Consider the following 26,158-nt stretch of genomic DNA (forward strand, 5'->3'; position numbering starts at 1 on the left):
CAAAGAAAGAACAATACAGTATCCACATCTGAACCAAAGAGTAAAACAGTGAAATGTGGATTATTAAATATTAGGTCTCTCTCCTCCAAGTCTCTGTTAGTACATGACTTAATAATTGATCAACAAATTGATTTACTCTGCCTTACAGAAACCTGGTTGCAGCAGGATGATTATGTTAGTTTAAATGAATCAACACCCCCGAGTCATTCTAACTACCAGAAATCTCGAAGCACAGGTCGAGGGGGTGGTGTGGCAGCAATTTTTCACACCAGTCTATTAATTAATGAAAGACCAAGACAAACTTTTATTTCATTTGAAAGCCTGATGCTTAACATTGTCCACCCCAGCTGTGAAACTCAGAAACCAGTCTTACTTGTTATCATCTATCATCCACCTGGGCCTTACACAGAGTTTCTGTCTGATTTCTCAGACTTTATATCTAATTTAGTTCTGAGCTCAGATAAAATAATTATTGTGGGTGATTTTAACATCCATGTTGATGCTAAAAATGACAGCCTCAACATGGCATTTAATCTGTTGTTAGACTCAATTGGTTTCTCTCCAAATGTAAAAGAACCCACCCACCACTTTAATCACACTCTAGATCTTGTTTTAACATATGGCATAGAAACTGAACATTTAACAGTGTTTCCTGAAAACCCTCTCCTGTCTGATCATTTCCTGATAACATTTACATTTACAATAATTGATTACGCAGCAGTGGAGAGTGGACTTTATCAAAGTAGATGTCTTCCTGAAAGCGCTGTAACTAAGTTTAAGAATATAATCCAGCCACTGTTATCATCGTCAATGCCCTGTACCAACACAAAGCAGAGCAGCTATCTGAACGCTACCCCAACAGAGGTCGATTATCTTGTTAATAATTTCACCTCCTCACTACGTACGACTCTGGATACTGTAGCTCCAGTGAAAACTAAGGTCTCTAATCAGAAGTACCTGACCCCGTGGTATAATTCTCAAACACGTACCCTAAAGCAGATGACTCGTAATCTGGAGAGGAAATGGCGTGTCACAAATTTAGAGGATCATCATTTAGCCTGGAGAAATAGTTTGTTGCTTTATAAGAAAGCCCTCCGCAAAGCCAGAACAGCTTACTACTCATCACTGATTGAAGAAAATAAGAACAACCCCAGGTTTCTCTTCAGCTCTGTAGCCAGGCTGACAAAAAGTCAGAGCTCTTTTGAGCCAACCATCCCTTTAACGTTAACTAGTGATGACTTCATGAACTTCTTCACAAATAAAATTTTAATCATTAGAGAAAAAATTACCAATAATCATCCCACAGATGTAATATTATCTACAGCTACTCTTAGTACCATTGATGTTAAGTTAGACTCTTTTTCTCCAATTAATCTTTCTGAGTTAACTTCAATAATTACTTCCTCCAAACCATCAACGTGTCTTTTAGACCCCATTCCTACAAAACTGCTCAAAGAAGTCCTGCCATTGATTAATTCTTCGATCTTATATATGATCAACCTATCTCTAATAATCGGCTATGTACCACAGGCCTTCAAGGTGGCTGCAGTTAAACCTTTACTCAAAAAGCATCTCTAGACCCAGCAGTCTTAGCTAATTATAGGCCAATCTCCAACCTTCCTTTCATATCAAACATCCTTGAAAGAGTAGTTGTCAAACAGCTAACAGATCATCTGCAGAGGAATGGTTTATTTGAAGAGTTTCAGTCAGGTTTCAGAGCTCATCACAGCACAGAAACAGCTTTAGTGAAGGTTACAAATGATCTTCTTATGGCCTCTGACAGTGGACTCATCTCTGTGCTTGTCCTTCTTGACCTCAGTGCAGCGTTCGATACTGTCGACCATAATATCCTATTAGAGCGATTAGAACATGCTGTAGGTATTACAGGTATTGCACTGCAGTGGTTTGTATCATATCTATCTAATAGACTCCAATTTGTGCATGTAAATGGAGAGTCCTCTTCACACACTGAGGTTAATTATGGAGTTCCACAGGGTTCAGTGCTAGGACCAATTCTGTTTACATTATACATGCTTCCCCTAGGCAGCATCATTAGAAGACATAGCATACATTTTCACTGCTATGCAGATGACACCCAGCTCTATCTGTCCATGAAGCCAGATAACACACACCAATTAGTTAAACTGCAGGAATGTCTTAAAGACATAAAGACCTGGATGGCCACTAACTTTCTGCTTCTTAACTCAGATAAAACTGAGGTCATTGTACTCGGCGCTGAAAAGCTTAGAAATATGGTATCTAACCAGATTCTTACTCTGGATGGCATTACCTTGGCCTCCAGTAACACTGTGAGGAACCTTGGAGTCATTTTTGACCAGGATATGTCCTTCAACGCACATATTAAACAAATATGTAAGACTGCGTTCTTCCATTTGCGCAACATCTCTAAAATTAGAAATATCCTGTCTCAGAGTGACGCTGAAAAACTAGTTCATGCATTTATTACTTCCAGGCTGGACGACTGTAATTCATTATTATCAGGATGTCCAAAAAACTCACTGAAAAGACTTCAGTTAATTCAAAATGCTGCAGCAAGAGTCCTGACAGGGACTAGAAAGAGAGAGCAGATTTCTCCTGTTTTGGCTTCCTGTTAAATCCAGAATTGAATTCAAAATCCTGCTCCTCACATACAAGGTCTTAAATAATCAGGCCCCATCTTATCTTAATGACCTTGTAGTACCATATCACCCTATTAGAGCACTTCGCTCTCGCTCTGCAGGCCTACTTGTTGTTCCTAGAGTATTTAAAAGTAGAATGGGAGGCAGAGCCTTCAGTTTTCAGGCCCCTCTTCTGTGGAACCAGCTTCCAGTTTGGATTCAGGAGACAGACACTATCTCTACTTTTAAGATTAGGCTTCAAACTTTCCTTTTTGCTAAAGCATATAGTTAGGGCTGGACCAGGTGACCCTGAATCCTCCCTTAGTTATGCTGCAATAGATGTAGGCTGCCGGGGGATTCCCATGATGCATTGAGTTTTTCCTTTCCAGTCACCTTTCTCACTCACTATGTATTAACAGACCTCTCTGTGTTGAATCATATCTGTTATTAACCTCTGTCTCTCTTCCACAGCATGTCTTTATTAGAGTTGGATGTCTCGAGACCGGTCTTGGTCTCGAGACCGGTCTCGAGACCACTTTTACGTGATCTTGGTCTCGTCTTGGTCTCGATGGACTTTTGTCTTGGTCTCGGTCTTGGTCTCGACGGACTTTTGTCTTGGTCTCGGTCTTGGTCTCGACGGACTTTTGTCTTGGTCTCGGTCTTGGTCTCGCTGTCTCGGTCTTGCGCTCTCAAATCGACATAGTGTTCGGGAGATTTGGAGTCAACCATCAGCGGAGCGGGGGGTGTCTTACTGGGCTTAAGCCCGGGTCATTTTTTTTGAAGCATGGGGTTTTTTGGAGTGTAATTTGTTTGTTAGATGCCTGACTGACAACTGTATAAAACAAAAACAACACACGAAGCACAGAGCGCACCGTCCTAAATTCCCCCTGATTTTGGTATGATCCGAGCTTTGGCACTAGGCGACTGAGCACAGCACCCATGTGAGCGAGGGGGGAGAAGCTGCTGCCTGCGAGTTTGCTGCAGAGGAGAGCTTAAGTTTGACCAGGTACCAACGGAAATCATTCGTACTGAACTAATAATGTAAATATGACGGTGTATCACAAAAGATTGATATCAAACTGATCACTTGGTTGCGTTACTTACTCTTCGAGTGAATCAACAAATGGATAAATAAAAAGCCGAACGACAATGCTGATTTCTTTTAGAGAGTCTTAGCTTACATCTCATATTTTCAGTTGTTACCCTCCACGGCTAAACAAACTCTCTAAATCGGTTTCAGTTGTGTACTGATGAACACAACAATGGACATAAGGAGCTTCTTTCAAAGAAAAAACTCAGGTAGATGTTATTTTATATATTATGCTTTGTATGTTGTTGTTGTATGTTCAGTATATCTATGCAAAACAAGAGGAATTTCAATACACAGCAGTATATTCACAGTTGAAACCAGATATTTACATACACTTTAGGGAGAAAACATAAAACCTTTTTTTTACTGTTAAACATCAATTTAGAGTAAACTTTTGTTTTAGATAAATAAATGTTGCAATGTCTTTTGAATTAGTTAAATGTCAGAATAAAAAGAGGGAGCTGTCTATTTTAATCACTTTCATCAAATGTAGGAGTACATATACACTAAGTTTATTGTTAATTAAGATTAATTAAGAAAACTCCAGATGATTCCATTCTGAGCTTAAGAAGCTTCTGATTGGTTAGTAGAGTCCATGTGGGTAAATTGGTGGCACAGCTGTGGATGCATATAAGGCAAAACACAGAGCCTGTTTCTTTGAAATGGGAAAGTTTCTTTGAAAAATCAAGAGCTGTCAACCAAAACACCTGGAAAAGAATTCTGGAAAAGAATTGTGGAGCTCCATAAGTGTGGCTCAATTTTGAATACAATTTGGTGCCATTTACAATTAAGAAATACAGACAGTTTCTCTCTTTACTCTTAAAGTTAACAAATATGTTTTTTATATTTATCAATCTAAAAAAAGAAACATTTAGTCTGATTTGATGTTACAATTAAAAAGTGTTTGTGTTTTTATCTGAAGAGTATGTAAATATCTGGTTTCCACTGTATATTTGTGTTTGGCTTGATTGTCAGCACAAAGAGGGAGAGAGAGGAACAGAGAGGGAGAGAGAGGACGAAAATGACGACAGAACAGAAATGGAACAAGAGCAGGTGAGACACACAAGTTAGTCAAATGGTTGTTTGCCAAAAACTCATCAGAACATCTATCTCGTACCTATTGTATCTTTTTAGATAGCGTTTGTTACTTTTAAAATTCTATATTTATTAAGTTATGCAGGCTTGTTTGCTCAACAAGGCTGAATAATTATATAAACTTTTCAGAATCTAAATAGTGTACTTTGGTAGAATTAAAAAATAAGTGTAGTGCAGGTCTAAGATAATTTTTAGTGCTGCTATCATCTAGTTCTGATTCTGGTTCTGTCTTGGTTACTGTTGTAGTCCTGTTTTAATTCTGGATCAGTTCTGGGTCTGGTTGAATTGGGGTTTAGTCCCTGTGTCTTGATACAGGCCCGACTTTGTTCTGCCTTGCTGCTTAATTAAAAAACTATATATATATATATATATATATATATATATATATATATATATATATATATATATATATATATATATATATATACATATGAAGTCATTCTTTTTTGAACAAAGCTCAAAACAGAGCCTAATAATCTTTCAGTCATTTCTACCCCCACTTAATTTCCTTTGGCTGCTCAGCTCTCACACAGTGGCTCAGCTACGCTCCAATCCCTCCATATTGTGGCCAATCACATGCGAGGATATAGGATAATATCATTATGTGAAAAACAGAGAGGGTGAGAGACGCAACAGTCAAGTGGAGCATGCGTCAGTCCTTTCAGTGAGTGAGTGAGACAGTAGACAGCGGTGAGGAGGGCTGTGCGAAAGCAAAAACACATAAATATGCCCGAGACCCGTAAACGAAGCAGCATCTGGCTGCAGTTTAAAGACTTTTTTTGTCTCGGTCTTGGTCTTGGTCTTGGTCTCGTCTCGTCTCGGTCTTGGTCTTGGTCTTGGTCTTGTCTTCGTCTTGGTCTTGGTCTTGGTCTTGGTCTTGGTCTTGTCTTGGTCTCGATACCCTCTGGTCTTGGTCTTGTCTTGGTCTCGGATTAGGCGGTCTTGACTACAAGTCTAGTCTTTATCCTGTCTTCCTTCTCTCACCCCAACCGGTCGCAGCAGATGGCCCCGCCCCTCCCTGAGCCTGGTTCTGCCGGAGGTTTCTTCCTGTTAAAAGGGAGTTTTTCCTTCCCACTGTCTCCAAAGTGCTGCTCATAGGGGGTCATATGATTGTTGGGTTTTTCTCTGTATCTATGAAGCGCCTTGAGGCGACTTTTGTTGTGATTTGGTGCTATATAAATAAAATTGAATTGAATTGAATTGAGTGATTAACAAACAAAATACATTGATAATCATTTAGTGGACTATTGATACGGATTTTCACCCTTCATTACAAATCGATCAATTGATCAATGAAGGAAATAATGAGCAGATTCCTCCATCATTCAGCTACTGTAGTAAATGTAGTTATAAAGTGCTTTGTCTGCTCTGGCTGAACACTCTGCAGCAGTCCACAATCACAGTGTTTTATTCTGTGCCTTTCAGCACCATCCTCACTGTCAAACTCTGAGGGATCGGGCAGTGATACGTGGGCTGGACCCGCCTCCACCCTTTGGCACCCCAGCTGGGGCCTCCCTGCTCCTCCTGCTGGGGTGGGGGCGCAAATGTTGCCGAGATGTCTGCCCCCGGCTCCTGGGGTCATCGCTGCAACTTCTCTCATTATCTCTTATTATCAAGTACACTGGTGACAAAGAGACAGGCATTCTTACACTCACACACACAGACACACACAGAGACACACACACACACACACACACACTCACACAGACACACACACACACACACACACTCACACAGACACACACACACACACACTCACATACAGGAAGATTTTTGATTATGTATCTGTGTGTGTGTTTCATGTCTGTATGTTGGTTTTGTTTCGGTCTCTTGCCTTCATCATCATCATCATCATCATCATACTACTGTAATATCTGAAGTAACACAGAGACAGATAAAAAAGTACCACTCTGCCTCCAGATCACAGTCCTGACTGTAAAGCTGGCAGACAGGACGGGTTTTTAAAAAGAAGGAAAAAGGAGACACTGATATGCAGGCTGGAGGATCTTTGGTAGACACCCAGCTTTGCCTCTGAGCCACAGCTGACAGCTTCAGCTTCTCATTATTACTCCCTGAATGATCGTTAGTCAGAGCTTGTGTCAATAAATAAAGGATAATGCGCCCTGCCACAGAACAAAGGTGGTTTAGGTTGCAGGAGCACAACGGTGCATTTTAAGGGTTGATGTGGCCTCCAGACCTCCCAGATATCAGTTCAACCAAGCATGTGTGGAACGTGTCAACCAGGCTGTTCTTCACAGGATGTAAAGAGTTCGCTGTTGCTAACATCTCGGTGCAGACACTCTGGCACATCTTATTATCAGGGCATGGACTTCAGTGGTGTCCGTCCCTGATTGGTCAGGGCTGTTTGGCAGGTCATAACATTATTCCTGATTGGTGTACATGTTCATCATTATACTTACATTTATATTTTTTAGTACTTTGAGTCAAACGTTTACATAATGTGAATACTTGCTTCACGATGGCCTAAAGAGATTTTTGTTGCGAGTCTAAAACATGACGTGTGCTGACTGTGATGTTTTTACATGTTTGCAGCACTGTGAGGGCTTCATGCATCCACTGCTGTCTGTGAGCTTTGTCTGTGCTCTAAAATACAATCAAACTAAGAGAACCTCGTTGGTCTTTGAGAGAGATCACATCAAAATCAATAATTATTTTTTATTGTTTTTTCTCCTGCCTGATATTTTATTCTTCCACAGGTGGAAAATGCTCCTGTACCTTTTACTGTAAGTCACAGTAATGTGCTGACTCTTTAGGACGCGTGCAGAATAAAGACACGTTTGTTTTTAATATTATTTGTGTCACTTTTGCCAGTCTTGCGATCTTCTTGTTTTTGCATCTTCCATGATGATTGGCACTTTTTATATCTTCCTATGTATTTTGTTTTATACAGTTTTATATAAAGTACAGTGGTGCTGCATATAGTCTGGTCTGAACATTTCAACATATGTGACCAACGACTTGTAGGAGAGATGATTCCATCTAGTGGACAGGAAGTGACATTACACCGTGCTAATCCAGATCATGATCAACACAATGTTTGAACAGTCCAACACATAAACCAGCGTGGTGAGTGTTACTACCTTTCCTTTCTCTGTTTTTTATTTTTCATATGCAGGAGGCACAAAGAAGAAGAAATTGCTTTTTTAAATGGTTGGAGGCAAATATCGGCAGGTACCAATAAAAAACTTTATTAATATGCCAAATTACAGTTATTTACTGCATTTCTCTGCAGACAAATGAGTTTCAAGTGGTTTCATGTTTCGCTTGATTAATGTCAGAATTCTCAGAGAAGACCAGCTAAAAACAGGAGTTTAGTATTTATTTATTTAAATGTGTTTTGGAGCTTTCTTGACTCTGTTCATCAGGATGTTTTCAGAGGGAGAAACGTTTCATCATCATCAGGTGACGTCTTCAGTCTCAGCTGACTGCAGGTTTCCAACCTTTAAACAGGACATTTGCACAATGACTGAAACCAGCACCACTGAAGGAACAATGGGCTGGGAGGTCATGACCATTGATCAACAACCACTGATCAATGGCCATGAGTACCATCCACAGGAAGTTGGGGAATGGCTGCAATCACAGCATGTAAGATGGTGACAGATGCACCCTTAGGCCCCTCCTCCATTCAGAGATGGTCTTTCCCTTTTCACCCGATCCTTGGGGTGGACCAATTTTTGGCGCAGCGTGTTTTGGGGTTTAAAAGCCACAGAGACCCGGTGTTTAGAAAAATGTGTCTCAGCTGCTCTGATACTCCTGACACATACGGGATCACTACAGGTTTTCTCTTGGGCAGCGGTTGTCCTTCTCTCCTGGATCAGCTGGAGCTTTCTTTAGGAGCCTTTCCAGCTTTGACAAAAGTCCAGCTGGGATAACCACATTGACTCAGCACCTTCTTGATGTTCTTCTGCCTCCCTGGCTGCTGTGTCAGTGGGGATGGTGTTCGCTCTGTGTTGTAGCGTCCTGATGACGCCCAGTTTGTGCTCCAGTGGATGATGAGAGTCAAACCTTAGATACTGATCCGTATGTGTAGGTTTACGGTACACGTCAGCTTTTAGATGTCCCCCATTACTGATGGAAATCTCACAGTCTAAGAAGGCTAACCTGCCACTGTTCATATCCTCCCTGGTGAATCTGATGTGTCGGTCCACTGAGTTAATGTGACCCGTGAACTGTGGTACGTCCTGAGATTTGATTTTCACCCAGGTGTCATTCACATACCTGAACCAATGGCTTGGTGGTGTTCCAGGGTAGGATAGCAAAGCCCTCTTTTCCACTTCTTCCATGTACAAATTGGCCACGATGGGTGAAACTGGGAGCCCATGGCACACCCATGGTTCTGCCTGTAGAACTGACCCTTGTATGTGAAGTAGGTGGAATGAAGACACAGTTCAAACACACTTGGTGGATGCTGAGAGCGGTCCTGTTGCTGAGGTTGGGGTCATCCTGTAATCTCTTACTACCTCCAACACTTCTGTTACTGGGATGCAAGTGAAGAGAGATGTAACGTCGTACGAGACCATGGTTTCATCTGCCTCCATCATGACATCTCTCACCTTCTCAACACAATCCAGGGTGTTCTGGACGTGGTGTTCAGAGCCGTTTATAAGATTGAAACCTGCAGTCAGCTGAGACTGAAGTCGTCCCCTGGATGAGTGACGAAACGTTTCTCCCACTGAAAACACAACATCCAGAGGAACATTATTAACTTCTGGAGTCTAAAATATTTGTTTCCTCGTTCGATGGTCTAATCAATCTGACCTAAACAGGGAAAAGGCTCTCAGGGCACATACCGATGGGACAGAGGCTTCATGTTTAGAGGACTGGAGAAATGATATTAGAGCATCACAGCATCATCCACCAACTCAAGAGTTGACTCAACGTTTCTATTCTGCACGAGTCCTGTTGACTCCTGCACTAAACGACCTTTAACCTGCTCCTCTGGCCTGACAGAAATATCACACCAACACAGCCCTGACTCTACAGAGTCTGAAACAATCCAATCACAGTCAGGTATGAAAGCGACTCATAAGGCAGGTTGTGTACCAATGGTCGTGTTTAATTTTAAACAGAATTATACACAAATAAAAACCATTAGCTTATTTTTATTATCTAAAAAAAGAAAAGAAAGAAGCCCACACACACACACACACGATCCGTATGGACTGGGAGGAAACAGAGGTGAACTCCAGAGGACATGATGTTCAGCAGTAGATGGGCTCTGGCAGACTGGAGGTCACATAGTCCTGCTGTAACTCTGTGGACTGCCAGTGACAGTCTATCAGTGCATCGTACAGTTCCTCACTGTGCTCCATGAACTTCCTGTTGGCCTCCACCACATCCACCTCCACACTTGGATCTGCGAAACACAAACATCCACTTAGAAGGTGTATGCGCTGCAATTACACACACGCCTCTTTATTAGGTACACCTCCACCACTCAAGAACACAAATATTTGTTTTGCCACATCACAGGCTGCAGGACGACCTGTTGAAGACCACACCAGCTGTTTAAAACACCAGCACTGGGCCAAACTGCACACACAAGAATAAGAATACTGCTAGTGTTACCCCTCAGCCTCCTGGGAGACACGCCTATGATATCAGTGTCATCACATTCACAAGACTTTCAGAAAACGTGACCTCTGACCTTTAGTTTGAGGTCGCTGACATTCAAACTTGTCTGACGTTGTTAGTAGACGAAACGTTTCTTCCGCTGTAAATGTCCAGATCAACACAACCTTTTGATATTGCCTTACCCAGATGATCGAGCGTGCATCGAGAAATGTGAACCCACTTTGGCCACGATGCTTGAAGCTCGTGCGAGGAAGTACGAGTAAATGTGGTTATCCCAGCTTTGTCGAAGCAGGGACGGCGCCTACTGAACGCTCCAAACCCGTAGAGATCCCCTTTGTGTCAGGCGTTAGGGCTGTTCGATATAACGATATAAAAACATCTATCGTTTCATTTTACGCTGTCGTTTGTCTCGTGGTGTCGCAAAATAAACTGTTACAGCAATATTTGTTCATGTTCTGATGTCACTGTAGTTATTAATTTATTAAAGCTCTTTCTCATATTTAATATAACCACACTACGGACAGACAAAATGGTAACACCATCGCGTGTCCGCTTGTTTATGTTCCACATAAACCTTTCACAATAAAGCTCAAGATCCTGTTGAGACTTTTCAAAATAAACTGAATCCCGTGAAAGATGCAGATTATTTACGGATGAGAAGCAAAAAAAGACGCCAGGTGCTAAAAAAATAAACCTTAGACTCAAACGTTAGAACAGGCGTTTCCCCGCAGCACGCCGTGTAAGAAATACTCAAAGAAAATGGCGCCGTTACAACTTATGTCTAAAAATGTATCGTTTCATGCATCAGTTAAAACACTCGACTCAGCTACACGACGCGCAGCTGGAAACACTTCACACAAGTCGAGCTGCCCGAGATTCACAGAAAATGTACAATTTTTGTGATTTATATCGTTATCAGGGCGATAGATGTTTTATATCGGGATATGAGATTCTGGTCATATCGCACAGCCCTACCAGGAGTATCGGAACATTTTCTCTAAACACAGAGGCTCTGTGGCTTTTAAACCCCAAAAAATGCTGCGCCAAAAACTGGCCCACCCCGACACAAACAGAGTAACATAGTGGACGCTGTTCAGCGCCAGGATTTATATATCGGGGAAACCGAACAACCTCTGGCTACAACAATGAAGAACTAACTCGTCAGCGGGGCAGAGCGACATGAGGGAAATCTAATATCACAATATTTTCTTTATATACATATCACCATGTGTTTAAATAACCTCCAAATGTTAATTTCAACCATATAAACCTAACATTTCACTGCTATACTCGTCAAACCGACCATTCAATGTTTTTCTACTTTGAATACAAAATAAAATCTGAATGTTTTATTTTAGCCGTTCTTTAACCCTCCGGTGCACAGAGGATACTGCCACAGCACGTCTGTGGTCAACACCTTTCACAAAGGATTTAAAGGTTTCTTTGGTGTGTGAGGAGACAGTCACATGCAAAGTTTAAAACTGTCTTCATTTTGACTTTTCAGCTGGTGGAATCATTTCGTGTTGCTGCTTTCTTTTGCATCAATAGTTTTCCAGCACGTTTGCGAATTGTCACATTTTATCCGACATCCTCTTTGCAAAGAGAAACTCCCGCTGTCGCCCTACTATTCCCCGTCTGGTAGGATGTAAACATGCAGGATCAGTGCAGTGTGCCGGGTGGAAAATCTTCCAGTTGGGGGGGATTAACGATGCATTCGCAGCATGTAGGAGAAAAATTACATGCAGACAGCTTAATATTGCCATGGCAACTTATACTCGATGGTTAGGATAAAGCCATTTTAACCATCGTACGTGGAGAAACTCGCGATACAACATATGGTATCTAAGCAGATTCTTACTCTGGATGGCATTACCTTGGCCTCCAGTAACGCTGTGAGGAACCTTGGAGTCATTTTTGACCAGGATATGTCCTTCAACGCACATATTAAACAAATATGTAAGACTGCATTCTTCCATTTGTGCAACATCTCTAAAATTAGAAAGATCCTGTCTCAGAGTGACGCTGAAAAACTAGTTCATGCATTTATTAACAAATTTCCCAGAGGAACTAACAAATTTCCCAGAGGAACCTACCCGAGGGATTAATAAAGTTTTATCTTATCTTATTACTTCCAGGCTGGACAACTGTAATTCATTATTATCAGGAAGTCCTAAAAACTCACTGAAAAGCCTTCAGCTAATCCAAAATGCTGCATCAAGAGTCCTGACAGGGACTAGAAAGAGAGAGCATATTTCTCCTGTTTTGGCTTCCTGTTAAATCCAGAATTCAAAATCCTGCTCCTCACATACAAGGTCTTAAATAATCAGGCCCCATCTTATCTTAATGACCTTGTAGTACCATATCACCCTATTAGAGCACTTCGCTCTCGCTCTGCAGGCCTACTTGTTGTTCCTAGAGTATTTAAAAGTAGAATGGGAGGCAGAGCCTTCAGTTTTCAGGCCCCTCTTCTGTGGAACCAGCTTCCAGTTTGGATTCAGGAGACAGACACTATCTCTACTTTTAAGATTAGGCTTAAAACTTTCCTTTTTGCTAAAGCATATAGTTAGGGCTGGACCAGGTGACCCTGAATCCTCCCTTAGTTATGCTGCAATAGATGTAGGCTGCCGGGGATTCCCATGATGCATTGAGCTTTTCCTTTCCAGTCACCTTTCTCACTCACTATGTGTTAACAGACCTCTCTGTGTTGAATCATATCTGTTATTAATCTCTGTCTCTCTTCCACAGCATGTCTTTTATCCTGTCTTCCTTCTCTCTCCCCAACCAATCACAGCAGATGGCCCCGCCCCTCCCTGAGCCTGGTTCTGCCGGAGGTTTCTTCCTGTTAAAAGGGAGTTTTTCCTTCCCACTGTCGCCAAAGTGCTTGTTCATAGGGGGTCATATGATTGTTGGGCTTTTCTCTGTATCTATGAAGCGCCTTGAGGCGACTTTTGTTGTGATTTGGTGCTGTATAAATAAAACTGAATTGAATCCTGCAGTCAGCTGAGACTGAAGAAGTCACTGGATGATGATGACAAGCAACAGCAAGCAGCTGCCACCAGGCTAAACGCTAACCTTCCAGTCCTTCGTCCTCCTGAACGGTTTCACTCTCCTAAAACAAAAAAGAAAGAGGTTAGAATGACTCCCATCTGTTTAACAATAACTGATATCTGCAACTGGTTTGACAGAGACAGCAGTTACCTGTGCAGCAGGATACTGCGAGTAATCATACTGCGGATAGTTGTAGCCGTACATGCCTCCGGTCTGGTCATAGCCCCATGAAGAATAATAGCCAGGGTAGGTCTGCTGCTGGTACTGGGTGTACTGGTCATAGTTCTGCCTGTATCCAGAGGGGGACTGCCACGATTTGTGCTCCGACTGCTGCTGCTTGTTCTTTAAGCTTAGAGAGGAGAGCACAGAAACACTGGTGAACTGAGCCGGTCCTTGGCTGTGCTACGGCACAAATACAGCCGTGTCCTGACAAAGGGAGGTGAGTGAGAGGAACTCACTTGTTAGCAGCCAGGCTCAACCGCAGAGGCTTGCCCCCCAGCCCCACAGCACCCTGACACTCCTCCAACGCCCGCTTCTGCAGCCGCTCATCGGGGAACTGAACGAAGCCACAGCCCCTGCAGAGAAACACGGCGATGTTAAACTCACGAGGGAGCAACTCGTCTCAGAAGACCCCCAGCAGACCTTTCTTACGTTTACACCACACTTTAATCCAGAGGAGAAGAAAACGCTCTAGATTCAGTTTAGTTTGGATTCTCTGGGATCATGTTTGAGTCTACCACAGATAAAGACCAACACTTATACATTGGTGGTGCTGTTGATTTTGGCTGCCAGTTCACAGGCAGTGTGGAAAAAGTCTTTTTATACACAGTTACACAAAATCCTGCAGAAAAATCAGGGTTAGACTGAAGTTAGCACGTAGCAGAACATAATCACAGCTGTGGAGATGAGCATCTGCAACATGGGGTCACTGTCTGTCAAATCCATCGCTTCAAAGCTCATCAGCAGTCAATAATTGTCCCTTTACGATAATTAATGTGTGTGTAGGTCCCGTCAGTGAATCACTGCCTGATTGTGGTGAAGGGGTCTGATTGTTTGCTGGCTTTTTGCCCCCTGGAAGGGTTTCCTGTGGCAGACTGGTCCTGAATGAAGGACCAGAGCGATTCAGAAGACCCCCATGACTACAACAGTTCCCCCTGCCCAGGATACCGGGGGCCATGAGAGGCAGTGGGCATCCTGGTATCCACTTGCCTTTGGGTTTTCCTCAGTGGACGAGAGGGTTTGCTCCCTGAACGGGTCCTGACTGTCACCTGCACGCGCCAAAGTTCAGAGTATCCAGCTTTCTTGGGAGTCCCTGGGTGTCATCCTACTGGGGGACTTCAACGCTCATGTGGGCACCGACAGTGAGACCTGGAGGCGCGATTGGGGCACGATCTGATATCCTCGTGTTGGTGTTGTTCCCAGATCATCATACTAAAGGTTGTTCCAGGATCAACATTGCAAGTGACCAATCAGAATGTTGTGATGTCATACTTTTGCGACTTTGGGAAAAACCGGCGTAAAACAAAAAACTGTACTTAAGCTGCGAGAAACCGCCTTTGTCCGCCGATCAACGGACCCTGACCCTTTAATAAACGCTAAGCAGAATTGATATTGTCCTTGCAACATTGGAATTTCATAAATCCACGAATGGGTTGGCGCGCAAAAGAATAACGTCACAATAATGTGATTGGTCACTTGCAATGTTGAACCTGGAACAACATTTTCATGATGATCTGGGAACAACACCAACACGAGGATATCAGATCATCCCGCGATTGGGAGGGATGGCCTTGCTGCCCTGAACTCGAGCAGTGTTGTTACGGGAGTTTTGTTTGTCAGTTTGTCCATAACAAACGCCATGTTTGACCATAAGGGTGTCTGTAAGTGATCGCAGTACCAGGATGCCCGAGGCCGCAGGCTGATGATTGGTTGTGTAATCGTATCATCAGATTCACCTCCGTATGTTCTGGACACTCGGTGAGGAGGAGTTGTCAGCTAATCACCTGGTGGCGAGTTGGACCAGGTGGCGGGGAGGACAGCCCTGCCACACCAACACGTGTAGTGAGGGTGAAAAGATGGATGATTCGAGTCCAGCAATGCCACATGTGTTCTGACATGTTAGTACTTACTTGGAGTTGCCCATGCTGTCCAGCACCACTTTGCCTCCACGACAGGAAGGGTAACGATTGTAAAAGAACTCATAAAGCATCCCATCATCCACATCTGGAGTGAGATCTCCGACAAACAGAGAATACATCTGCCTACAACAAGAGACAAAGTCAGAGCAGCGCTCCGTGATGGTCCTGTCACTAAGACACTTCCTGTCCTCTGCTCGTCCACCTGGACTCACCCGCTCTCCTGCTTCCCAAAGGTCGCTCGGTTTAACTTGAATCTTGTGGGCTGTGAGAAAATAAAGTCCAATCAATCAACAAATGAATAAAATGATCAACAAACAAACAAACAGAAGACGAGGCTGCTGTTAGCAGCTGCTGCTCTCCATACCGGGTTGGCTCCCGGTAAAGGTTTCCCATTGATTTTGCGGAGACACCTCTCGGCCGTGGCCTCGTCTGTCATCTCCACAAAACAGTAGCCCAGAGCACCCCTGGGGGACGACACACTATTTAACGTCATTATAGAATAACTGCAATAAGAAGACCGCATGTGAATTCAGCTCTTACCCCGTCATCTTGTTGCGGATGATCCTGACATTAACCACCTGCTCGCCCATGGTGGAGAAAGCTCTGGTGATGAACTTCTCGTCCATGTAGGTCTCCAGCTGCAGCAAAAACAGTTGTGTGATCATAGTGGTTACTATCAGGAACGAGTCGGGTTCCAGCTAAATGTTTCTAAGAGAGGGAAGACAAATCTGCTTTGGTGCACAGAACTGTGCAGTACAGCCGGACTGGAAGGATGGAAATAAAACTGAAATTCCCCTTTTTCTAATGAATCTGTCACAAATCTGGGCTCAAAGTAATGCTGGTCCAGTTACAGTGTGACTCATCACAGCTGTGCCGCTCCTATCAAACTGAGGGCACAGTTTGCACAGCCTCACCTAAACTGGACAACTGGAAATATGCTGCCTGGTCTGACAAGTCTTGGTTTCTGCTGCAACATTAGCATGAAAGCTGGGCTGGATCGTGCCACAAGGTTTAAACGCCACGATCTGCATTTCATGGAAGACTGGGAACTGAAAACTGCCCGTCTCCAGCTACTGTCCTCAACACCACACCGGAGAGCATACAGCTGAAGCCCTGCAGGATGTGCTCAAAACCTGGAAGCTCAACCTGACGGGACTGGTTGCTATAACAACTGACAACAGGGCTAATGTTGTCGAGGCGGTTCAACTGAACAAGTGGCCGAGGATCCAGTGTTTTGGTCACAGGCTTCATCTGGTCATTGGTGAGTGCAATACTGAATCTGATGATTTGAGAGAAACAAAATGCTAATAAATGAAAAGTTTATAGCTAAACGTGCCTGTGGACCACAAGACAAATATCTTTATAAGTCATAGCCAGCATATACATCTATCACTTAAAAACTTAAGGTTTAGTTGAATAAATAAACTATCCCCATTAAATCCAGTAAACCTGTTGAGTGTATTTGAGGATCGTGACACTAAATGAGGACGACAGCTGAGACAACACAGGGATAGATTTTTAAATACTCAGTGAAAAGATGCAAAAATATACACGTTCCAATCATGTGCTGGTGATTTTACCAAGATATGTCAACTACAACATTAATAGGTTTTACATTATTGTTGAGTCTTATGCATCACATCTTATATAACTGAGATGTTAGTTTCCCTTTGAGCGATTTGCATCTTAACATAACAATTAAAGTGATTTTAAAAGTTTGTATTTTGTGTGTCACAGGACATGATGCCCGCATTACCCGGTTATTTCTCTGTGAGAAAGTCGTCAGCAGCTTCTCCTACAGCTGCAGGAAGAGCAGAGAGCTGGCTGAAGTCTTCCAAGTCACCAGCTACTCACAGAGGCAACAACTCGCTGGGGATGAAGGCTTCTCATGATAGAGAGGGTTCTGGAGCACTTTCTAAAGTCCTCTCTGTCGACAGGAAAACCAGACCTCTAGTCCCCACTTGGCAGGACAGAGGAGGCAGCTCAGAAGCTCTCAAACCCTTCAGGACTTCACTGATGCACTTTCAGGAGAAACGTATGTGACCCTGTCCTACGTCAGACCTGTGCTACACCTGTTTAACACTAGTCTGCTGGCACCTGGAGAGGTGGCCTGTTGGACATGGGATCCACGGTTCAGGGCAAATACATCCCAAGTGAGAAAATGCACTAAAACATAAAGTCATCTTGGAGTCTCTGCTCAGCTATCAGGGCTCGTGTTTGTCTGAGCTGCCTGATCCAGCCGTGCCCGAGTCTGCAGACCGTGAAGAAGCAGCAGTGGGACACAGCTAAAAACAGATCACTGGCAAGCTTCTCCCAGCACAGCCACCAACACTGGTTTCACAAAGAGGGAGGCAATCGAAAATGAATTTTCTAGCTACCTGTTGTCAGTTTGTGTAGAGAGTGATGCTGACCCTCTCAAATGGTGGAAGGAACAGGAAGTTGCCTATCCAGCACTGAGCTGTGTGCCAGCTGCCAGCTCACCTTCTGACAGGACTTTAAGTTGCAGGGGAAACATGGTGACCTCACAGGGCATCGTTGAAGCCTGATACTGTTCACAGATTCGTTTTCCTGGCACAAAATCTGTAAGCTGTACAGTAGCTGGCTTTGCCAATTGTTTGTGTTCTTGCTATGTTTTTATTGGCATTGGAGATTTGCACAAAGACCCACTGACCAAAGAACGAAATCAACAAAATTCTGTTTACATGTTTAGTTTTTTGCACAAAGTACCAGATGATTGTTCAGGAATACACACAAGGAAGCAAAGCAGCTTACCTCAGTGTAAACCACGTCCAAAGGGCAAGTTGCCTTTGTCATGTTTGCTCTGCATTGTTTTAGTTTACATTTAGTTTACAATTGTGAGCTTTTTGTTATGCATGAAAATAATTTATTATTTTATTTAATAAATGTTGACAATTTATTTTTGACTAATTTTTCATGTACATCTACAGCTGTATGTTAATAAAAGTGCCTGAGTGACATCTGGGACACAGCTTTGACTAAGAACTGTTTGTTCTTACTTTATGGGATTAAAAAAATATCAAGATATATTTTGTTTATCGCCATCCAGCTAAAAAATATCGAGATATGAATTTTGGTCCATATCGCCCAGTCCTACTGGTGCTGTGTAAATAAAACCAAATTGAAATTGCTTGCTTTAATAATAGACTGTAGTCAGCAGCATCTGTGACAGTGTTAATACAAAATAAAGAAACTTCCTGTTTTGTAGCCACAGCATCATTACCAACAGAGTCCACTTTATAGAGCTGGTATATTTGTATATGTATATGTATTTGTTGCTGCCCTCTTGGCAGATCAATCTCGGAAAACAAACATTTTTATTGTCATTGAGACTCTTTAGCTGCATTAAGGATATAAAGTAACTTGAGATCATTCATGAGAGATTTGTCTCACCAGCCAGATATTTACAACAAAGACTGGAAATCGCTTTGTAGTGCAACACTGGTATGTAGATGTGGTGTGATAAGGAAAAGCCGCTGTTATGAGTAAAGACCGGTTAAAACCGTGTCCTGGGTTTATGCACAGCTAGGCTGTGGATGTATGCTACATGTATGCTACACGAGAAAGCGTGTTTTGGTCTGTCCACGGGTGGTGTTGGCCGCTGACTGCCACATTAAACACAAAGCAACCGTCTCACAGGAACTCCGTACAAACTTTTGTGCGACAACGCATCATTACATGAAGTCAGGTTACGTTCATTTGGCGCGTGCGGCTCGTTTGCAGCTAGCTAACACTCCCGGTCAGACCAAACAACGCGACAACGAGCTGGAAGTAACTCACGTTTCCCATCCATAGCGTGCTCATGGCGCTGCCGCGGTGAAGCTCCAACCACGAACACAGTTTACGGTCCAACTGCTAAACCACACCGAAGCTTCCTGTAGCTTTAGCCTAACGCCGACCACGCGCCACCCCCAGGTCCTACGTCACTCAAAAGGGCTTTGGAGCGTGATGTCACGGGAGGGGGCGTGGCCGCCGAGGCGCCATTTTAGCAGGCCAAACAAAGGAGAGAAAGCACAAGGATGGCAGCAGCAATGGTTCCACTTGCTGTGTTGTCGGTTGTAATGTTGGATCGCACGATCGTGAAGGGAATACGCTGGAAAATGGCTCTGTTTTTATTCTCTCCCCACCTGGAAGCATCGTGAGGCAGCTCGTGTATCGATGTTAGCAAGAGAAGCGTCTGTCTGGAGAGCAGCTGAGAGACGAGCTGATATCCAGTTTCTTCCATCTCCAAATATCTGTTAGTGCTAGTGATGGGTAGATGAGGCCTCGTGAACAGTGTTGCCAACTCCTCAGTAAGGAAAATCACTATTGGCTGTCCTAAAAGTCGCTAGAAGTCGCTAAATGACGTCATCACCTACTTAGCATAATTGGTCATGCTAATGTAATTGTAACCTACGCTGCTGGAGAGAGAAATGACATCGTGGACGAGACATAAAGTGAGCAAAAAACGTCCTAAATGAAGTTAGAATTTATTTAGAACTACAAATTACATTTCTTTTAGCAATTATTGTTTTTTGTAATGTCACAATTCCAACCCTGCTCCTTTATCCGGGCTTGGACCGGCAAAAGTGACCCGAAATAGGCACTCTGGTGGAGTTACTTTGTGTGTGTGTGTTTATAAGTAGTTTTAAACCTGATCCACAAAACAGCATAAGAGTAAAAGAAGAACTGACTGCGTTACAGCACCCCCTGCTTGTTGAGAGTAAAAGCAATATGCGCTTTCACGTCTTTTTTTAGCGACTTTTCTTGGAAAAAAAGTCGCTAGGGGGTCTGAAAACTCGCTAAATATAGCGACAAAGTCGCTAAGTTGGCAACACTGCTCGTGAAGCGTTTCAGCACGTTCCCCAAACTGCTTCGACACTGTGTCGACAGCAGTGTTGCCAACTCCTCAGTAAGGAAAATCGCTATTGGCTGTCCTAAAAGTCGCTAGAAGTCGCTAAATGACGTCATCACCTAATTTGCATAATTGGTCATGCTAACGTAATTGTAACCTACGCTGCTGGAGAGAGAAATAACATCGTGGAAGAGACATAAAGTGAGCAAAAAACGTCCTAAATGCATTTAGAATTTATTTAGAACTACAAATTAAATTTCTTTTAGCAATTATTGTTTTTTGTAATGTCACAATTCCAACCCTGCTCCTTTACCCGGGCTTGGACCGGCAAAAGTGACCCGAAATAGGCACTCTGGTGGAGTTACTTTGTGTGTGTGTGTGTTTATAAGTAGTTTTAAACCTTGTGATCCACAAAACAGCATAAGAGTAAAAGAAGAACTGACTGCGTTACAGCACCCGCTGCTTGTTGAGAGTAAAAGCGATATGCGCTTTCACGTCTTTTTTTTAGCGACTTTTCTTAGCAAAAAAGTCGCTAGGGGGTCTGAAAACTCGCTAAATATAGCGACAAATTCACGAAGTTGGCAACACTGGTCGACAGTGTTGCTGTTTTGCTCCATACTGACACCTGCTGGACCTTAAATATCATTGCAGGCAACTTACTTGAGACTCACAACAGAAACTGATTCAATGACCTCGTCATCCTTATATACTGTAAGGTACTTTCCATGGAATCATTTTATATCTTCTATATTACAAATATTGTAGACATCTTTAAAATATATTATGAATGACATTAAGTGAAAATTAAAATGAAAGTATCAGAGTTTATTATAAATTTCTATTCAGAAAAATAGGTTTATCTAATGTTTTTGCATTCAGTCTATTGCGTTTTTTTTACACCATTTCCCCAGCTTTGGAAAACTCACAGGAACAGATGAAGCTGGGGAACAAAAGCTGTAAAGCAGGTGGAAAAGGTTCTGATAAGAGGTCTTCCTGTTCCCTCAGTACGTTACACTCTCTCTCCACAACACTAAGGGGTTGGCAGTCCTTTATAATAAAATTCAGGACTGCCTGGTCCAGAGCAGTCTTCCTAGATGAAAATAATAAAACACATATTAATTAAAAAAATGATGATAAAGATGTTCAGTGTCTATATAAGCCGACCTGTGTTCATTCTCGGTGTGTTTGTCTCATTTTCATGTTTGGCTCTGTAACGTCTAAACACTGAGGAGGAGCTTTTGTTTGTGTAAGAAAGCAGAACAGATGCAACATTTAACCTGCATCAAATAAATAATTTACACTTCAAGTCACATTGCTGTTTTTTCTATTCTGATAGATTAAACTGAAACAAAGACAAACTGTTACCTTATTTGCAGTTAAAAGTTGCGTCGGTGCGTCAGTGTTGCTGGACCCGTCACTAGTTGGTGCTCCAGACATTTTCATTCAGGTACGATAATTCATATCACTCTTTATAGCCTATTAGTGTTATTTTCAATGCACTCGGAGCTCATAGCAAATTAGAACAAACATCCTACTGAGTGATTTTGTAGATTTATGTTCTGTTTATAGAGTTGCTAATTATTTTTCATTATTGCAGCAAAGCAGCCAATGAAATGGATGAAACATCCTGACTGGGTCCCAGCGCTACACATTGGGCACTCCGAAATCCCTGCTTCAAACCACATGCTACAAACCACATGCTAATCAGATTACTTCTTCCATGTGAGGGTGAAGAGGTGACCCTCCTGGATAAGATGGTGAAGGTTTGCTGCGTTTGGTGAACATGTGCCCCAGTGTGTTAGTAAAACCAGGGATAATGCTCTTGTTAAATACTCTTAAAAGTCTTGTGCTGTACATGTAGAGACAGTAAATCACAGAATGCTATAGAGGGTGATATTATTTAAATGCTGTCATGATTTTATGTGAACATTTTGTCATTTGTAAACTATAAACAACATGGATTCTACATGTACCTGATGTGATGTTCAACAAAGTGGTTTTAATTTTTTTTAAAAGGCAAACATTTATTTCTTTATTCAACTTTTGAACAGTTACTCAGTAAGTGCACATTCAGCAAATCCAAATTACTTACATGGCAGTGCACTACAGGCACAAAGGTAGAGCCCTAAATACAACATTATTCAGAACAGAACTATGGAGAAATATTTACCATCAGTTGATCCAACTCCTCCACAGCAGCAGGTGGATTTTTCTGTTTTGAGGCTTCTTTTCCCTGTCACTACAGATGGTCTGTTTACGACGTGGCTGCAGGTCTCCGCGACTCCGGCCTTACAGGTGCAGCGGGCGGCTTCAACCTTCCCTGTGATGCTCACAGTGACCCATGGCTGCAATGCTGGTTCATTCAGTCTTTGAGAGTGCAGGACCTGAAACACACAAAGTTAATTTAAAGACAAGAACTATGAGCCAAGGCCGACATAAATGTGTTTAATCTACTTTATCATAAATGTAACAAAGTGTTTAGAAAGTTAGCACATACATGTAATTTTTCATTTATGTGTCCATCTATAGAAGGCTGCAGGTTATAGTGTAAATCTGCCTGTTCTCTGTCAGAAACCTGCAGAAAATGAACCTAAAGTATGTAATGCAAGGATGTCATCACTTTAGAGATGGAGAAAGCATAAAGTGACAATTATGAATCACTTAATATGATAAGGAGATTCTGCAGGTCATTCATCAATGTATAAAGTTAAAATAAAATGTATTTTTAGTGACACAGGATACAAATATGGAAGGAAGATGTATAATTAGGATTATTTATAATAAATATGAATAAATCATTGCAATTTCTTTAACCATAAAGAATAACTAAATCCTTCAGGACAATGTCACATCAATGCTCTGATCTCACTGTGTTTTCCCTCTAACAGCCTCCACATGTTCTCACTGTAATTTCCCCTCATGGATGAATTTATGCTGCACTAATCTGAATGTTTGCAGGGAAATCAAACACATTTCACTCGCAGTACTCGAGCTGACTTACCTTTGTTTGGATGACGGCGAATTCACGACGTGGAGGCTTAAAAAAAGCCAAATCTTTTACCCAACCATTGGTGGATGTGCGCCTCCAGAGATTTATAATTGTGAAACTGGTTCGCCGTGTACACGCCGACTCCACAGGTACGAGAATAGATCAGGCTACGTCAATGGCGGTTGGTCTTCAGGGTCTCTACTCCAGCTGTTATTTCATATGGGTCCACATTTTCAATGCACGCTATTTTCTGCAAGTACGTCTCTTTGCATCCGGTCGCAATCGGTCTCTATAACGTCGTTTTTCTTTTGAGCGGCTTTTAAGTTCGTAGCACTCTTCCCTCCAACACAGTGTCTGTGTCCCCGTCACCTGGACTCCTCTGTGATATTTATCTGACACTTGATTGATTTTATTTTTCTGTATTGACCACAGTCTAACATTACAAGTGTTTCACACTCCCCGTCTCGTGCTTATTCATCTTTTTTAGAGTTATTTAAACCTGTATGACCAAATCTTACTTTTGAGATGATGTCGTCCTCTCTCTTACTGTTATGACTTCTACAGTGTCCAGCTCTGTATACCATAATAATATCTACCTTTTCCTTCTCTGTCCCCTTGTGCCTGACACGCGTCCTTTAACCTAATTTCTACTATATTTTATATCCACATGACTTCTTCTCGTTGCACCTTTTGCAGACTTACCGGCCTCTTCCTTTCCATCTACACAGATATGTTCAGGATCCATAAACATGTATTTCTATTCCTGTGTTTGATTCCACAGATTAAACGAATTATATTAAAAACAATATCGTGTCTAGAATCCAAACACATGACATATACTCAGTAGTGCGCTACCAGAGCCCGAGCAAATCAAATGCTTCCTACTGGTGCCGGCTGCACCCAGTTTGCTGTGATCAACACTGCTACAGTTCTCCAGTATAAACATCAGTAATTATTTTATTCATCACAAAGCTTGTTTCTGGAATAACAAACACAACACCCACTCTATTATATTTATGCTGCATCAGTGTACATGTCTGTCCACATGTTCTGAATACTTTTCCCTGATATGATCATACCTGGCTCCTCCTTTGTGTAATGAATGAAATCAGTTGTTTGGTCATATATCCATGGCAGTAAAATTGAAAATGGTTCTGCTGGACTAATATGTTCGTTACCAATTCCTGTCTCATTTATTTTCCCCCTATAATCCAACCAAAACGTCTTATTCGTTCACTTTTTTACTTTTTCTTAAACAAGGTTTAATTATATTCTGAGCTTTATGATTTTCACTGTGTCCCTTTAACTTTGCCCAGTAAGTTAAAGCTATTTCACATCTTCTGATTTCTAATGGTTGTTCACCCACTCCAACGTGCAGTGTGGACACTGGTGTAGTTTTAATGGCCCCACAACACAACCTCAGCGCTCGACACTGAATTTTATCCAAGTTATTTAACGATGTTTTAACCGCTGAGCCATAAAGCAGAACTGAGCTAATGAAATCTTTATATAAAGCTTTTGATGCTGTGTTATCTGCACCCACTCGCTGCCTTTTAAACATCTTAAAATATCCAAAACCTTTTTACATTTCTCAGTTATTTCCCCAATATGTGTTGTCCATGTGAGCCTTTTATCAAACCACATACCTAAATGTTTAAAGCAATCAACCTTTTCCATTTCATTCCCATACAATCTGAGATTAAACAGCTAATCTACCCTCTGTAAAATCATCCAAACGACTCCATCATCAGCAAATAATGATTGATCTATATTATTAAATCCCTCATTAGGGTTCAGGGTTAGCCTAACCCCTGAGCAGGATTGCACCCCCCCCCCCCCCCCCCCCCCCCCCATCCTGGCAACAATCTGTTCCAACTTCTGCAATCCAGCAGAAAGTTCTGCATCATCGGGCAAAGACAGAGACTCAAGAGGAGCTTCTATCCCCAAACCACAACATGAATACATGTGTGCACATATTCACTTACATATAATGTTCTTCTCCCCCCTCTGCACAGTCAAGCATGTCAGGATACATTTCACTGCGTGTTGTACTTGTAGAACTATGCATGAGACAGATAAAGAATCTCGAATGCTAGCGCCTACCTTCCTGCTATTTCCAACTTTCCAGCCCCTGAATCTGGACACAGCCATGATAAAAATGCCTCCCCATCATTGACTGTTCATCTAGAGGCCTTATATTGAGAAACCTTCCTTAAACCGGTGTAAACAGATTCCTGGTCAGTGTCTTCAGAGGCTGAAAGAAGAAGGGGAACTGCCCCCAGGAGCTTCAGCTCGCCGAGCCTCAGGTGATCTCAGGACGTCACATGAGAGGGTGAGGTCTTGCTGTGACTTCATCCCCTTTCCCCAGTGACATGATGACCCACGCCCTTTTTTCCCACACCATGGCTCATGTGATGACTCACATGATCAATAGTGTGTCTGTGTTCCCTCAGAACCAAAGCCCCCCCCACTGGGAGTTAATATCCCTCTCTGATGAGCGCTGAAACATCTTCACAGACTCTCTACTTCTTTTCCAAGCTCCTAAGATGACCCTGACTGACCCACAGACACTGGGCAGTGTGATCCAAGCAGACTCAGAAACGAGTTACTGGTTTTCACTGCCAGCAGAAACAACAGGAATACCTCCAGCTCAATATTTGAGTCCTCTTCTGTACGATCCATAAATCTGTCATTTTAATGGCACAGCTGAACGATGCATTTATTTAAAGT

At 42.4% G+C, this 26,158-nt stretch overlaps 1 protein-coding gene across 4 annotated transcripts; it reads right to left on the bottom strand.

The window, feature by feature from the left end:
• Nucleotides 1-9,862: 9,862 nt before the first annotated feature.
• On the bottom strand, nucleotides 9,863-19,547 carry LOC146493925 (tRNA selenocysteine 1-associated protein 1-like). 4 transcript variants are annotated; one of them, XM_085149651.1, is made up of 9 exons: nucleotides 19,386-19,547; nucleotides 16,128-16,225; nucleotides 15,952-16,051; nucleotides 15,800-15,849; nucleotides 15,579-15,710; nucleotides 13,908-14,024; nucleotides 13,600-13,798; nucleotides 13,474-13,510; nucleotides 9,863-10,183 (listed from the first exon to the last, which is right to left on the bottom strand). In XM_085149651.1, the coding sequence occupies exons 1-9, from the start codon at nucleotides 19,407-19,409 to the stop codon at nucleotides 10,029-10,031; spliced, it is 912 nt and encodes a 303-aa protein (XP_085005777.1). In that variant the 5' UTR covers nucleotides 19,410-19,547; the 3' UTR covers nucleotides 9,863-10,028. The 4 variants fall into 4 exon arrangements, with proteins under 4 accessions (XP_085005777.1, XP_085005774.1, XP_085005776.1 ...); XM_085149648.1 differs by having other exon boundaries at nucleotides 15,952-16,066; XM_085149650.1 differs by having other exon boundaries at nucleotides 16,128-16,295; nucleotides 19,386-19,526.
• Between the last annotated feature and the right edge of the window lie 6,611 nt (nucleotides 19,548-26,158).

Source organism: Neolamprologus multifasciatus, chromosome 22 (genome assembly GCF_963576455.1).
Source record: "Neolamprologus multifasciatus chromosome 22, fNeoMul1.2, whole genome shotgun sequence".
Lineage (NCBI taxonomy): Eukaryota > Metazoa > Chordata > Actinopteri > Cichliformes > Cichlidae > Neolamprologus > Neolamprologus multifasciatus.

What these genes read in the sequence shown, in the direction of transcription:
- LOC146493925 (XM_085149647.1), bottom strand. Translation starts at nt 16,252, where the DNA reads ATGATCACACAACTGTTTTTGCTGCAGCTGGAGACCTACATGGACGAG. An exon ending in ATCCGCAACAAGATGACGGG is followed by an intron (nt 16,067 to 16,127) that starts GTAAGAGCTGAA and finishes GACGTTAAATAG; the next exon opens with TGTGTCGTCCCCCAGGGGTG. An exon ending in GGAGGACGAAGGACTGGAAG is followed by an intron (nt 10,184 to 13,473) that starts GTTAGCGTTTAG and finishes TGTGTTTCGCAG; the next exon opens with ATCCAAGTGTGGAGGTGGAT.